The following is a 14020-nucleotide window of genomic DNA, read 5'->3' on the forward strand; positions in this document are numbered from 1 at the left end:
CAGAATATTTTTAAGTGTGTGATAGAGTAATGCATTGGCTTCATCAATGCTTTGAATCACCAGCCCTATTGGCAGACCTGGTAACTAGTTATTTTACACTGAGGAGTACATACGATATTTCGAGTTATTGGCGACAACCCTATGTGCCAATGTCTGATTTTTTTTAAGATTTTATTTATTTATTCATGAGAGCCACAGAGAGAGAGAGAGAGAGAGAGAGGCAGAGACACAGGCAGAGGGAGATGCAGGCTCCATGCAGGGAGCCCGACCTGGGATTCGATCCCGGGTCTCCAGGACCACGCCCTGGGCCGAAGGCAGGCGCTAAACCGCTGAGCCACCCGGGCTACCCATGAATTTTTTTTTTTTTTTTTTTTTTTGTGAAAAAGTCACAGGCACTGCAAACACTCACAATGGAAGGAAAAGCTAAATCACTTAAAGGTTCGTAAAAGCCAATATGTAATGTTTTCATGCTTGTACACCTTGAATTCTGCAAAAGACCTTCTGGAGTGCATGGCAGTGGGCATGGTTAAGACCCAAGGGGCACGGGTTTGCGAGATGCGCCTGGGTGGTTTGCAGGGGGTGGGGGTGAGGGGGCGCGGCACACCGCTGGGCGCTTCACCAGAGCGGAGGGTCAGTCGGTAAAGGGAATGGAAGAGGCGCCTCCCTCTGTGCGCCGAGGGGTGACCTCCCCGGCCCCTCCCTCCCTTCCTTGTGCAGTTCTCGTGCCTCTGGAGGAAGTTAGAGTCCCCCGTGGCCCCGAGAGGAGCTCCCAGTTCCCGCGTGTGCTCCTGCAGGTCCAGCGCCCACCATGTGGCCCCTCACTGTGCTGTGGGGCTGCCTCTTGCTCCCAGGTGAGATGGGGGCGGGAGAGGGAGGTGGTGGAGGGGCGTGGGGCGCATGCCCAAGCTGGCGGGGAGAGGACCTCCCTCCTGAACCTACTTTTCATTTTTGTGACCCAGCCTCGCCGCCGCACTGGTCCTCAGCCTGCAGAGGGGGCAGGCATTTGCTGTTTCTGGAAGGCAGAGCCAGGTTTTCTCCCAGACCTTTGGGTTCCAAACCCATCATGGTTAGGTGGCTATGAGGGAGGCTTTACCTCTCTCATCTTTATTTTCCTACTCTGCACCCAGCCTGGAGGCAGACTAGATACCCCCTATGTGGTTGCCATGGCAAACTCTGCAAATATTTCTCGCACCCCTACTGTACCACTCGTAACAATCCTGAGACATAAGGGATGATTCTGTTTCATCAGTTCACAGGTCTGCCTCTTTTTTTTTTTTTAATTTTAACATCAAACATCAGGATATATCTTGTAACTGAAGACAATTGTTCAAGTCGTAATGCTTTTTTAAAATTGTATATAAAATCATGGTGCATCTTACCTATAATTAGCATCTTAAGATCAATAAAATAGGAAGGACACTGTCATCATCAACTGTAATTGGGAAAGCCCAGATGCCCAGAGAGGGCAAGCAACTTCCCTGAGCTCACACAGCTATTAAGTGGCAGTGCTGGGATTTAAACTCTGGGCTGTCTGAGTCTAGAACGTCCCCATCACCACCCTTCATTTCAGTACACCAGGTTTAGGGAAACAGCAACAGCCCTGTCCCAGTTTCTCTTGATGGGGAAGGGACCACCAGTTCTTCCAGGCCTGCCGCAGAAGGGAGTGACTGAGAAGGAGTCTTCTGGTCTTGACCCTGGTACTTGAATCCAAGGAGTTCTGACCTCCAGCGCTGCTATGGTTTCAGGTTACAGAGCCATGGTGGGCCCCAAGGAGATCAGTGGGTTTGAAGGCGACACCGTGTCTCTGCAGTGCACCTACAGGGAGGAGCTGAAGACGTATAGAAAGTACTGGTGCAGGGAGCGCGGGATCTTTGTCTCCCACTGCTCTAACACCATCTATGCAAGAGAGGACGGCCAGGAGACGACGGAGGGCAGGGTGTCCATCCAAGACAGCCCCCAGACACTCACACTCAGCGTGACCCTGAGGAAACTCACCCTGCAGGATGCCGGGAAATACTTCTGTGGGGTCTCCAAACTGGGCAGAGATGAGTCTTTCCTGGTCTCCCTGCTTGTCTTTCCAGGTAACAAATGTCTCTCCTTCCCCCAGGTGGGGGACAGGTGATGCAGAGGGGAAGAAGGACAGGTGGGTGGCGATCAGTGTAAGACCCTGTTTCCCCATCGCCAAGAAGTGTAGTGCTTGTACCAAGGCCATCGAGGGGCTCAAGGACTCAGTGAGATGATGCCGGTCAAGCGCTCAGCAGCCACGGGAGAACAGGTGGGGCAGCATGAGCCCCAGCTGCTCTTCTGCGAGGTCCCACCGCGCAGATCTGTGGAACTCCATGCTCAGTGCCTTTCCTCTTCGCCCAGGTGTGGGAGAGAAAGCGCATGGGCTAGGGACGAGATGGACATCCCATGGAATAAAAAGACTCCCTCTTGGGAGTGTGAGATATTCCTGAGGCTTCTGCAGGCCAGGATTATGCATCCCAGGCCCACTCCAAGTGCCCCAGCCGTGGCCACACTGGCCTCACCCTGCTGGTGGCCTCAGCTCTCCCTTCCTGCTTCTCTGTCCCAGATCCTGAAGTCCCAAAGGCAGGTGCAAAGAGGGCCTGGGATCTAACCTCGGAGGGAAGAGCTCATTGAGCTCAGGGACACTAGGGGACTCTGGCTCAGGATAGAGCATCTTTCCGGATGCCCAGAATCCCACCTGGACCCGCTGAGCTGAGAAGAGAGAAGTCAGAGAGGGGCCAGGGGAGTGGGCAGCTGTAGTCTGCCGGCCAGTGAGGGTGAGGCAGGTCTTTGTATCCCGTTTCACAGATGGGGGCCTGAGGCTACAGAGATGAAATGATTTGCCCGAGGTCTCATGGCAGGAGGTGATGAAGCCAGGATTCAAATCCAGGTTTTTTTTTTTTTCTCACTTTGGTGTCTGTTCTTTCCCTCTCCTGGCCCCATGGCTGGGACCCACCCCATCCCCACTGCCAGATCCCTGACATCCGTCGATCTTTATTTTAATTCAAGGAAATAGAAATTAGCTCCCCAAATAATAACAGCAGCATTGTAGCCATATTGAACCTGTTGTCCATTATTTACAAGATTATCTGATCTCTTCTGGTTCTTATCAGTATTCAGCTTTGTTCTTACCTAGTGAGGATCAATTCTACCTATATTTGAGGCTCTCTTAAATCTTGACCTCATTTATAATCATTTATTTGTGTATGATACATGCATTATTGTGTTATCCTGTGTCAGATGTTGACCTTTCTTGGATGATATTTGGGATATAGAAAATAAAGGCTAATGGCAGTGGTGTGCTGGTGAAGGTTTAGCTGGGGAAGCTCCGATTTGCCACGCTTGCCAGTTTCTGTGGTTTAAATGCCCCCTCCCTCAGCAATTTCCAGCTACTAATGGTTTAACGACCAGCTCACAAAATTCCTGAAGAGTGAACAGTTCGCTCTCCAGAGTTAGTGTGAGCCGTCTGCGGCACACCATTGAATATGGAGAAAGATTAGAATTTCTAGAAAGGCCAAAACAAGACAAGAGTATCCACTATCATTTCTTTCATTCCCCATTGCCTGGAGGCTCTAGGCCATGAGATGTGGACAAAATAAAGAAGTATAAATATCAGAAAGGAAAAGATAAATTCTCTTTATTTGTAGAAGATTTGATCCTTTACTCAGACAAATCAGAAAAAACCTGACCTCATATTAGAAAAGAGAATGATGGGGCCAGGGAGGGAGTCCTGGATGGCACTCCAGCGAGGAGGGGACCGAGGGGTCCTGGGGAGTCAGGGAGCTCGCCAGCTCCAGTGGGTGGGGGGGAAGATCCATCATACCACGTTTGTGCCCCCTGTACAGCGCAGAGAGGCTGGGCATTTTGTCCTCCCAGCCTCTCAGGGAGACCCAGTAAGACATCTACTGGTGCACAATGGTGCGGCATAGGGCAGTGGGAGACCACCGGCAGCAGGCTCAACTTTGGCTACTCGGGAAGAAGGGACCACTTCCTCTGGGGAAGGCGTGGTGGAGAGGCTGCTTTTGAACCAGCACTTGAGGACAGAGAGAAGTGTGTTAGGTGGAGGTGGAGAGGAGAGGCATAGCACCCATGGGAACAGCACGCCAAAGGCATGGAGGCGGGTGGGCCACTCACTTAATTGGGAATAGAGGGCAAATAGAGGTATGGCAGGTGCCGCAGAGGGTGGAGAAGTGAGGCCAAGGCGGTGCACCGAGGTCTGAGTCTAAAAGGCTTTGAAAGACATGTAAGAAGCTCGAGCTTCAGCTTATAGGCAGTGAGGGCCACTGAGTGTCGTGACACAAGAAGTGACGGGATCCAGTCTGTATTTTAGAGATAAAGCAGCGTTGGTGTAAAGAGTGGTGTGGAAGAGCAGGCTGGCGGGCAGGAAGCTAAGGTCTGAGCTGAGGGGGAGGCCAAGGGGACTGCAGGACCGGGGAGACCAGCAACCCACTAGAATCTACCATCCGTGGCTCCTAAGTGACTGGGGGCAGATGATGGTGGAGATCTGAATGGGGTGGTGGGGGCAGGACAGCTACTGGCTGCAAGCTGGGCAGAAAACCTGGCTCAGAGTGGCGATCCTGGCCTCCCCTGAGACCAGCCTCTCCCTTTCCCGTAGGTCCTTGCTGTCCTCCCTCCCCCACTCCCTCATTTCAGCCTCTTGCTACCAGGAGCCTCCAGCCCAAGGCAAAAGCTTGGCAAACTCAGCCCCCAGAATTAAGTGAGTGCATGGTTTTTCTGTCTCTCCCCCCACCCCCCTATAAAGCAACATCCCGTGAGTGCCTGCCTGTAGCCAGACACTGCACTCCGTGGCTCCCAGCGCCTGGGAGCTGTACTGTGAGCAGAGGAATCAGGCCCTGGGGGGGGGGGGGGGGGGGGGTCAGGTCACAAGGCTTAGGGTCACCTAAGCAGCAGCAGAGCCCAGGGAGGAGGCCCAGCCCCACCCGCAGGCTTGTGTCCTGTCTGCTCCACCTGGGGTTGGAGGGGTGAGCAGGAAAGGTAGGCCCTTGGACCCTGGCCTCTGAACTTGTCCCTGCCGCCCCGCCCTGCTGATCCTGTGGCTGTTGAAAGCAGTCAAGGCCTGCTCAGGCAGCGATGGTGAGGCTGGGCGTGTGGTGACCCGAGGTAATGACTGGTCAGGACTGTAGGGGGAGGCCTGTGTGTGCTGCATGGCCGCTGGAATGGGCCATGGAGTGGACACAGGGGTGTGATTACTCAGTCAGCGGGCACCACAAGGGGCTGAAAATTATGCTCGGGTGTGAGGCGTGCCTGCCTGAGTTACAGTCAGCTTCCCCACAGTGGCTTCATCTAGGCCTCTGTTTGCTTCCCTGGGTGTCCTTTAGCTGGGGATATTATGAGAATTTGGTCCTGGGGAGGCTAGGGTTCAGGGGTCAAGGGTCAGAGGTCTGGGGATGCTGGGATGCAAGGGTCCGAGAAAGTGCTGAGGCATTGCTTTTGGACTTGTAGCTTCTCCTGGTCTCCACCAAACAGTCACCACAGCCAAGCAGGGGAAGACAGGGGCCTCAGCCTCGGCCCCTACGTTCGCAGGGACCTCCCCATACGGGCGCACAGGAAGCTACCCCTACACAGGAACCTCTCCGCGCACAGGAAGCTACCCCTACACAGGAACCTCTCCGTATGCGGAGACCTCTCCTCATGAAGCAACCTCTCCTCATGCAGGGACCTCCCGCCTCTCCAAACGGCCGGACTCCAGCTCAGCAGAGGACACCACTCTGGCCCCCAGCAGCAGCAGCTCTGTGTCTAGGTGAGCCTCGGATGACCAAGGTCACCTTTCAGGCCATCCCCAAAACACAAGGTGCCTTGGAGCAAGTGAGGACCTAGCACTCCTTCCTCTAGGCAAACACAGCCCCCTATTAGGGCTGCAGCTTATAGCACAGACTTGGGCCCCATCCGCCCCCCAGCAGGGCCCTTGAGCAGTGAACAATGGGCACTGCCCAGCCAGCAGCCCTGTTGCTCTGGACACATAGGCCCTCCTGAGGTGGAAGGTCCCCAGCCCTCTCCCCGCACTAGCCTAAGGGGCAGTGGCCCAGATGGCCCTGTGCATCTTGCTCTGGACCGTGTGCCAAGCATGAATATATGTTTTTTCTTACCCCACTGGAGCCCTGGTCTGAAGGATTGGTTCTTGGGGATTATCTATACCTGCACTCAGTCACTGGCTGAGGCTTCCCTGCCTGAGGCATCCAGGTAACTACTGCCAAGTTCAGACCCAGCTGAAAGTGTTTCCTGGGGTAGGTAGTGGGGGCTGGGTCCCTGCCCCCAGGACTGACCAGGTGCCATGGTCCCTGGTGCCCTCTGATCTCTTTGGGAAAGACAAGGGACATGGCCGGGATGCATACGAAGAATGCTGTGGTGCACAGCATGCCACTGACATCTGCTGACGGCTGCTGGGCTCCTTCTGTCTCGCCCACAGAGTCTCCATCCCAATGGTCCGCATCTTGGCCCCTGTCCTGGTGCTGCTGGCTCTTCTGCTGGCCGCAGGCCTGGCTGCCCTTGGCAGCTATCTGCTCCGCTGGAGGAAGGAAGGTGAGCAGAAGTAGACTGGACGGGGTGGGAGGCCAGGGACCTTGCTGAGACCTGCAGTCCCCCGACCACCCCACCGAGACCTTGTGGGTCAGTGTGTCCATTTGAGATATGGGTACCAGGAGCCCCGCTCTTCCCATCTGAGGGAACCACAGGTCAGTCAGCATTAGGAAAAAGCAATTCAAATGTGCAAATGGGAGAGTGGGGGCTCTTGGCTTGCTCCCATCTATCCAAGCTCATCAATCACTTCTGTCCCTATTGATCCCAGCAAATCCACATCCAGCCTCTGCAGGTACAGTTCCTTGGGTGACTGCTATGGCCAGGGGTGGAGAGGCCAGGAATAGAGACTAAGCTCTTGAACAGGATGAATGCTATGACCTAACACCTGCCTCGGGGTCTTGAGAGGTGATCAACTCCTGTCAGGACTTGGCTTCAAATCCCAGCTCTGCTACCTTTTAAGCTGTGTGACCTTGGGCCAGTCACCTAACTTCCCTGAGCCATGGCTTTTTGGGATCACAGATACAGACTACAGGAGAAATAGAACAGAAATAGAATACGAGTTCAGCAGAAATAGAATCCAAGCCACGTATGCAATTTAAACTTCTCTAAAAGTCACATGTGAAAGGGTAAAAAGAAACTAGAGATGTTAATAATATACTTTATTAACTTGGTTATCATCTGGATGTGGAATCAATATAAAAATATTCATGATACATCTTCCAGATTCTACATTTTTTTCCCTGTGGAGCCTTTAAAACCTGGTATAATTCAGAGCAGCCATGCTTCCCGTGTCACCACTTGGATGTGGCTCGTGGCTACTCTGGCAGACAGCACTGGTTGAGAGGTTGGCCGAAAAATAAATCAGAGGAGCTGCCATGTGCCAGGCATTTTTGTGTAGCTGTTATTGCTTTTATCTCCTCTAATGCTCTCCATACTGTAGCATTAGAAACTACTCATTACAAGTGTCCCCATTTTCCAGGGGGAGAAACTAAGGCAGGGTGTTTAAGCAACTTGCCTTGAGTTTGCACAACCAGGAAGCGGTGGAACCAGGAAGTTGTGTGCCAAACACTCTGCAAATTGGCGGTGTTCTCCTACTGCAGATGGCTGTGCGGGGCGGGGGCATCCTGGGCCTGCCTCTGACTTCTCCCTGTGTGGCCCCCAGGAAGAAATGTCAGCTTTGGCCCTGTCACCACAGAGGAGCCCAGAGGAGCACACAGGGAGGGAGCATTCTTGATCAAGACCTCAGAACTTGTTAGCCCCTTGCCTCTTGAATTGTGGTCCCCAGCTAGTAGCAGCAACGTTCCCTGGAAGCCTGTTAAAAGACCCTCAGGCCTCAACCCAAACCTGCCGAGTTAGAATCGGCATTTTCATAGAATGTCCCAGGATCCTGTAATGTACACTGAGGTTTAAGAAGCAATGATATGATGAGATGAGCACTGGGTGTTATACTATATGTTGGCAAAATGAATTCAAACAAAATTTTTTAAAAAGAAGCAGCAATGACCTTAGCACCTAGAATTACTTTCCCAGCCAGTCTCTGGCCCACACACGGAGATTTCCATGTACCCAAAAAGGCTGAATCACTGCTTTGGAACAGAGCTAGAAGTCCAAGCAGCTTGCCTGCCTGACCCATCTGCTTGCTCCCTCTGGGAAGCCCCCACTCCCAAGTGCAAGTGGGCCAGTCCACCTCTGTGGAGCTTTAGTGGGCTGCTCCCAGCTGCTCCTGGCCTCAGGGTACTCCTGCTGGTCTCTTTCAGCTCACCTGGCCGCAGAGACACAGAGGAACAAGAAGGTCCACCTCTCACATTCACACTCGGTAAGGAAGGCAGCCTGCCGAAGCCCAAGCTCGGATCCCTGTGGGGCGGGACATCAGGACTCCTGGGCCCTGTCTCTGCATTTCCCTACTGCGTTGTCTATGACTGTCCGACAGTCAGGGCTTGCTTCCCATCTCTGGGGGATCTCTGCAAGCCAACAGGGTACAAAGCCAACAGAGTGGCCCTTCTCGCTTTGACTTCCTAGCAGGTGCCAGGCAGGGACTTCCCCAGGCTAAGCGCCCTCCTATCCCACCCACACCCCCCATCCGCTGCTTTAAGAATCAGAGACTGTCAGAGACTGTCAGAGCTGGATCCTAGGGATCTTTGGGCTTTGGGAGGGCTGCAAAACCACAGGTTCAGGACACAAGCCCCACCTGCCTCGCTTCCCCCACCCACACCCCCCAGCTGTTTACAGAGATGCCTCCACTTCATTCTCTTACTTGAGAGGGCAGGAAAGGGGAGCTGCCATTGCCTTCTTTCCTGGCGCCAGTGAGGACAAAAGACTCAGGCCCCATCCCCCTGGGGAGAGGCTAGGGCAGGAATGGGGTTTTGGGCTTTGGTTTAGGAAGCAGCTGTTGTTGTCTCAGGAAGCCCAGCAAGGCCAGAGGCAGCAGACAGGAGTGAGATAAAGGTCATGGACGCAGATGGGGAGGGGGGCTGCCACTGTCCTCCAGAGACCAGCGTCCTGACTGTGCAGGCTGTGCATCTTAGGGCACATCCTGCCCTCTAAAAGGGGGACGGGGCGGGAGGGAGAACCTCTGTGCTGTGCTGCACTGCTTGGGGAGGCCCAGCAGAGACCACCTACACCAGCCCCTCTGCCCACGCTGCCGCCACCCTGCCCACCCAGGAAGGGCTGCCTGGGACTGCTTCCTGCCTGCCGAACCTGTCCCTGTCCCAGTTCACGTGGGAGGGGCAGGAAGGGATGCAGGGCCTGTGGCCCCAGGGGCTGGGAAGGGGGCTGACCCCTTGCGGGGAGGGTCAGAGACAAGATGCTGTGAACATGACCAATCGAGAGCTTTTGGCATATTTCCTTTTTGGCGCCTTTGTAGTTTTTAGAAGAGTCTGCAGGTGGAATTTTAAGGGTTTGGGATTTTCTTTGCCCACATTCAGGTGAAAGAGGGAAGGGGGCATTCTCCTGGCTCTGCCAGAGAGCCCCAGGGGGGTGTAAAACTCAGAGGGAAGTATGAGGGCCCAGACTAGCATTTCCCTTGTCCAGAGAGCTATTTCAAGAAGCTCTCATTTTACTCTTTAAGGAATACCTACTGTGTGCCAGGGGCTTTACCCATGTCACAGAACCTTCATAACTCCTGTACTAAGTAGGTGCTATTATTACCCCCTTCTTACAGAATAAGAAATAGAGGCTCAGAGAGCATAAGTAATATGCCCAGAGAGACCCATCCTGAAAGAGGCAGAGCTGGGGAAACTAATCCAGTCTGTGAGGCTGGCAGCAGTGCCCTGTGCCTCTCCCACTCTGCCACATCGAAGTGTGGAGGGTTTGAGGAATGGAGCCACCTGCTCAGCCCAAGACTGTTCCCCTAGACTCAGAAGAAAGAACTTTTCTCCATCCATGAACCTGGGATAGCAGGGCTCCTGGAACAGCGCAAGTGGGAGTACTGGGCTTCCCTGATCCCCTGCTATTTTTCTAGCACCTAGACACAGAGGCTCTCCTAATACGTCTTGTATATTCAACAACACAGAAAATGCCTCCGCAGTTGCTGGAACAGCCCATGGCCCATGACGTGGGTAGAGGGACCAATGAGGGACCCACTCTGCCGCCCTGGACGTAGCGTAGTGGTCCTGGCCACTGCCTGCATGTGTGGTTTGGTCTCTGCCCCATGAGATTCTTTCCTCAAATTCAGTCACCTGGGAGCAGGGGACGCTTCTGTGGCTGCCAGTGGTCAGCGGTCAGCAGTGGCTGCGTTGGGGCCAAATCAGAAAGCTGTTAAGATGGGATGAATGGGGAATCGACCTGACGCCAGGAGTCCTGATCAGGCCCCGGCTCTGCTGTGTCCTCACCATAGGCAAGGACTAGGAGAGACCAGGGCCCTGACTGAAAGTGAAGTCTCCTTCCACTCACCCCACCCCATTCCCTCATCACCTCGTCCCCCCAGCCCCAGCCCTGCTGAGGATTTCTGCTCTGATTTTCAGCTTTTCCTGTAAGATGGAATGTGTCGCCAGAGAGGGCTCAGATGTCCACCTCTGCCCCACCCCCTTCAGCTAGGGCAGTGATAGAAGCAGGTGCAGAGGGGGCAGTTAGGGGACGAGCGACATTGAAACAAAGGGAAGTGTGCGGCATGCCCTGCCAGGATGGTAGCATGGGATTGGAAAAGAGCTTGGGTCTAAGGTCACATGGTCACGAGTCCTAGTGGCAGCTCAGCTACTTGGTAGCTGTGTGACATCTGGCAAGTTACCTCACCTCTCTGAGCTGCAATATCCCCATCTCACGGAGTTGTGGTTGGGAAATCATGAGATGAGACCCCAGTAGATGTCCAGAAAACAGGAGCCTCTTTGTCTTCAGTGCCCATCGAGCCACGGGATTTGCCGGCGGGGACACCTGGGAGACTTGCCTGGGGGCCCCGGCCGGCTCCAGCCTCTTCTGCCCCACTGCTGGTCCCGAGATGGCTCCTACTCACCCTGGACTACCTACCTCTCTTTGCTTGGCCTTGGCTTCCTTATCCGACCTAGAAGAGGGTGCTCAGGCTTATGACTTATAAAGAATTTTTTCTCTGTGGTTTGTTATCTGGTGAGCCTTTGAGGTGTTCGACGCTGCCCTCCCCGGGGCCTGCCAGGAACTTGCAGCCTGCACATTCTTTCTGCTTTAAAGATAGAAGTGACAATAGTGAAAATGAATGAATCATTCCAGGAGCTCCCAGGTGTCGAGCAATAAAACATTACCACAAATGTTCGTGATAACCTTGAGGGTAAAATTCTTATCCCTATTTTACAGCTGGGGAGACTGAGCCTCAGAGAGGTTAGTGGGTGCCCAAGGTCACTCTGAGATGTAGGAAATAGGACGGAGGGGCTTTGACTCCACAGCCTGTGTTCTTCCCCCTATCCCGTGCTCTCCCGTGGCTCCCCCTTGCTGGGGCGGGTGGACCATCCCTGCCACCAGGAACGGGGCTGTTCTGACCAAGTCTCTGTTTCAGCCGCTGGAGTACCCCGTGATCAACCCCACAGGGCCTTCTGGGCCTCACGCCAGCCCAGAGCCCGCCGCCAGCCCATGCACAGAAATCCAGTGCCTCAGCCAGGTGTGAACAGAGGGCGCCGGGGATCTGGAGTCACCTACCCTGGCTCCTCTCTGACAATGCAGGGAAGTGATGGGGGGGCCTTTTTCCTCAGCATCCGCTTCCAGAACACTGCCCCTTGCATCCGCCCACCTACGCCCACCATAACCATAGGCGCAGGCCATTTCATTCGGGAGTCAGGACTCCCGAACTTACATCCTCATTTTCCCATCCAGAAAGTTCTTGAATAGTTTGGTAGTCACAGTTTAAAGAGCTCTGGGCTGGCAGGATTCCAACACTTGCAGGCAAAACCTAGCCAGAGGCCATGAGGGTGTTCTGGGGGTGTCCGGGAGGAAGATGTTTGGAAAGAGGTGAGGGCATGAATCAGAGTTTGGGGGTTCTGGGAAGACCTTGTTGGTCTGTGCTCCTTAGATGGACAGAGGCCCAGAACTGTGGGAAAGGCTGGGGTGGACCCTACCTGGAGACCCCCGGCTGCGCTCTGCTTTTCAACCCCTGACTGCTTTTTCTTTGCAGAGTTCAGAAGAAAGTGAAGCGCCTTTGCAGGACCCGGAGGAGAACATCATCCCAGGGCCTCCCCTCCACATGTCGGAGGAGGAGCTCTGCTTCTCAAAGTTCATCTCAGTCTAGCATGGCAAGAGTGCCCCCAGGCCAGCCTGCCGGGAATCTGAACGGCTAGATTTGCACTAACCCCAATCAATTTCCGCTATAGCTTCAGAGTTCACCTGCCAGGCCCCAGGCTCTCCCCCACCCTCCCCAGGCTCTCCCCAACCCTCCCCAGGCTCTCCTCCTGCACACCCAGCCTGACCTGGAAGCCTTGGCCAGCCCCAGGGGGTGGCCTCACAGTTCCAGTGGGGAGACTGGGACCTCCTCAATATGTTCACATCCCTGGGCAGGGTGGGGCGGGGCGGGGCGGGGCGGGCAGCCTCTGGAGCTCGCCAGAGCCAGGCAAGGCTCAGGAGATCTGGTCTGAGTTTGTATCTGCTACAAGAGATCCCTTGCACCGGGGTACCCAGCAAAAGACCCCCACTTTCTTCTCCCTTCCATCCTGACTCAGCACCACTTTCTCCTGCATAAGTGTGCAAGGAGGAGGAGGAAGAGCATGCCAGGGGATAGACAAGGTTCTGATTTCTCAAAATGTGACTGCATCCCACTCCTTCAGGAAGCTAGTTAAAAATGTGATTCCTGGGCTCTACACCATCTCTGGGGCTGGCCCCACAACTCTGCATTTCTAACAGTGTCAGGTGGCTCTTATACTTGAATTTGAGAAGCAGTGGGCTCAGGTTCATCCAGTTTAGAGGCTACATTTGGTGTGTGGGGTCTCCCACCTGCTCCGCCTCCCCCCACACACACACACACACAATAGGGGCTGCTCTGCCCACGACACCATGACCCAGTTGGGGGCTTTCCTGGGCCCATCCGAGTCCAAGCCCAGGTTAGGTGCACCTTGGAAGGGGTGAGTCCAGGACTGGCAGGGAGGCGTTGTCTTTCCCAGCTCCCCACCCAGCCATGCATCCTAGGCTTTGGAAGGAGGCTGGAGAAAAGCTTGGCTCCTTCCTCATTGAGAAAGGGTTAATTGCCTGTGGGCTGGGGTTAGGGAGGGATTGAAAAGTACTGGGTGCAGGTGGGTGTCTACAGGGCTAGAGAGAGGAGACAGGGCAGGAACCTAAGAGGAACCCAATGATGACCCTGAGGCTGGTCCCCTGGAGAGGGAAGGGGGAGGGGATAGAATAAGAAGACTGTTCGTTTTTGTTTTTTTTTTTTTTTTCTCTTTTTCAACTTTCTTTAAAAAGTGAAATGGGTGGTTGCTCAGTATACAAAAGTTAGAAATCCAGGCGGAGGAGGAGAAGAAAACTCACTCAGGCTCACCACTCCTCCAGACCATCACTGTGATCACTGCGGCATTTTGTTGCATTTCTTTTCCTTTTTTTTCCCTTCACATCATTTACTGGTGTTCTCTCTTACAAATTATTTTGCATATACAACTTTAGATCCTGCTTTTCCCACTTTAATGCTTTTTAAAAATTTTTTATTTGTAAGTCATCTCGATGCCCAATGTGAGGCTCAAACTCACAACCCAATCAAGAATCACATGCCCCACCGACCTAGCCAGCCAGGCATCCCCCCACTAATTCTTATAAACATTTCTCCATATTTTACCAAACTTTATAAATAAAATGTTTATCAGCTCTGTGATATTTCCTCACTGTGCTTCCATTTATTTCAATTCTCTTTCATTCGATATTTGTTTCTATTTTTGCTATTATAAATAACAGCATGGTGAGTCTTTACACAAGGCTTTATTTGCATTTGCAGACTTCTTTAAGAAGGATTTGTGTGTGTGGAAGTGCCAGGTCATAGGGTGTAAACATTTTTGAAATTACTTATACCCATTGCTTCCTTAAATGACAGAACCAATTT

General features: G+C 53.5%; 1 protein-coding gene across 4 annotated transcripts; it reads left to right on the forward strand.

The window, feature by feature from the left end:
• The first annotated feature begins 635 nt into the window (after positions 1-635).
• CD300LG (CD300 molecule like family member g) lies at positions 636-13795 on the forward strand. 4 transcript variants are annotated; one of them, XM_077853431.1, is made up of 8 exons: positions 642-851; positions 1746-2081; positions 4622-4723; positions 5683-5767; positions 6434-6546; positions 8301-8359; positions 11504-11605; positions 12116-13795. In XM_077853431.1, exons 1-8 carry the CDS (start codon positions 809-811, stop codon positions 12227-12229), a joined length of 954 nt encoding a protein of 317 aa, XP_077709557.1. In that variant the 5' UTR covers positions 642-808; the 3' UTR covers positions 12230-13795. The 4 variants fall into 4 exon arrangements, with proteins under 4 accessions (XP_077709556.1, XP_077709555.1, XP_077709557.1 ...); XM_077853429.1 differs by lacking the exon at positions 4622-4723 and having other exon boundaries at positions 638-851; positions 5470-5767; XM_077853432.1 differs by lacking the exon at positions 4622-4723 and having other exon boundaries at positions 645-851.
• The last annotated feature ends 225 nt before the right edge of the window (positions 13796-14020 follow it).

Source organism: Canis aureus, chromosome 16, assembly GCF_053574225.1.
Source record: "Canis aureus isolate CA01 chromosome 16, VMU_Caureus_v.1.0, whole genome shotgun sequence".
In the NCBI taxonomy this organism is placed as follows: domain Eukaryota; kingdom Metazoa; phylum Chordata; class Mammalia; order Carnivora; family Canidae; genus Canis; species Canis aureus.

What these genes read in the sequence shown, in the direction of transcription:
- CD300LG (XM_077853429.1), top strand. Translation starts at nt 809, where the DNA reads ATGTGGCCCCTCACTGTGCTGTGGGGCTGCCTCTTGCTCCCAG. An exon ending in ACCTCTCACATTCACACTCG is followed by an intron (nt 8,360 to 11,503) that starts GTAAGGAAGGCA and finishes TCTCTGTTTCAG; the next exon opens with CCGCTGGAGTACCCCGTGAT. An exon ending in AAATCCAGTGCCTCAGCCAG is followed by an intron (nt 11,606 to 12,115) that starts GTGTGAACAGAG and finishes TTTTCTTTGCAG; the next exon opens with AGTTCAGAAGAAAGTGAAGC.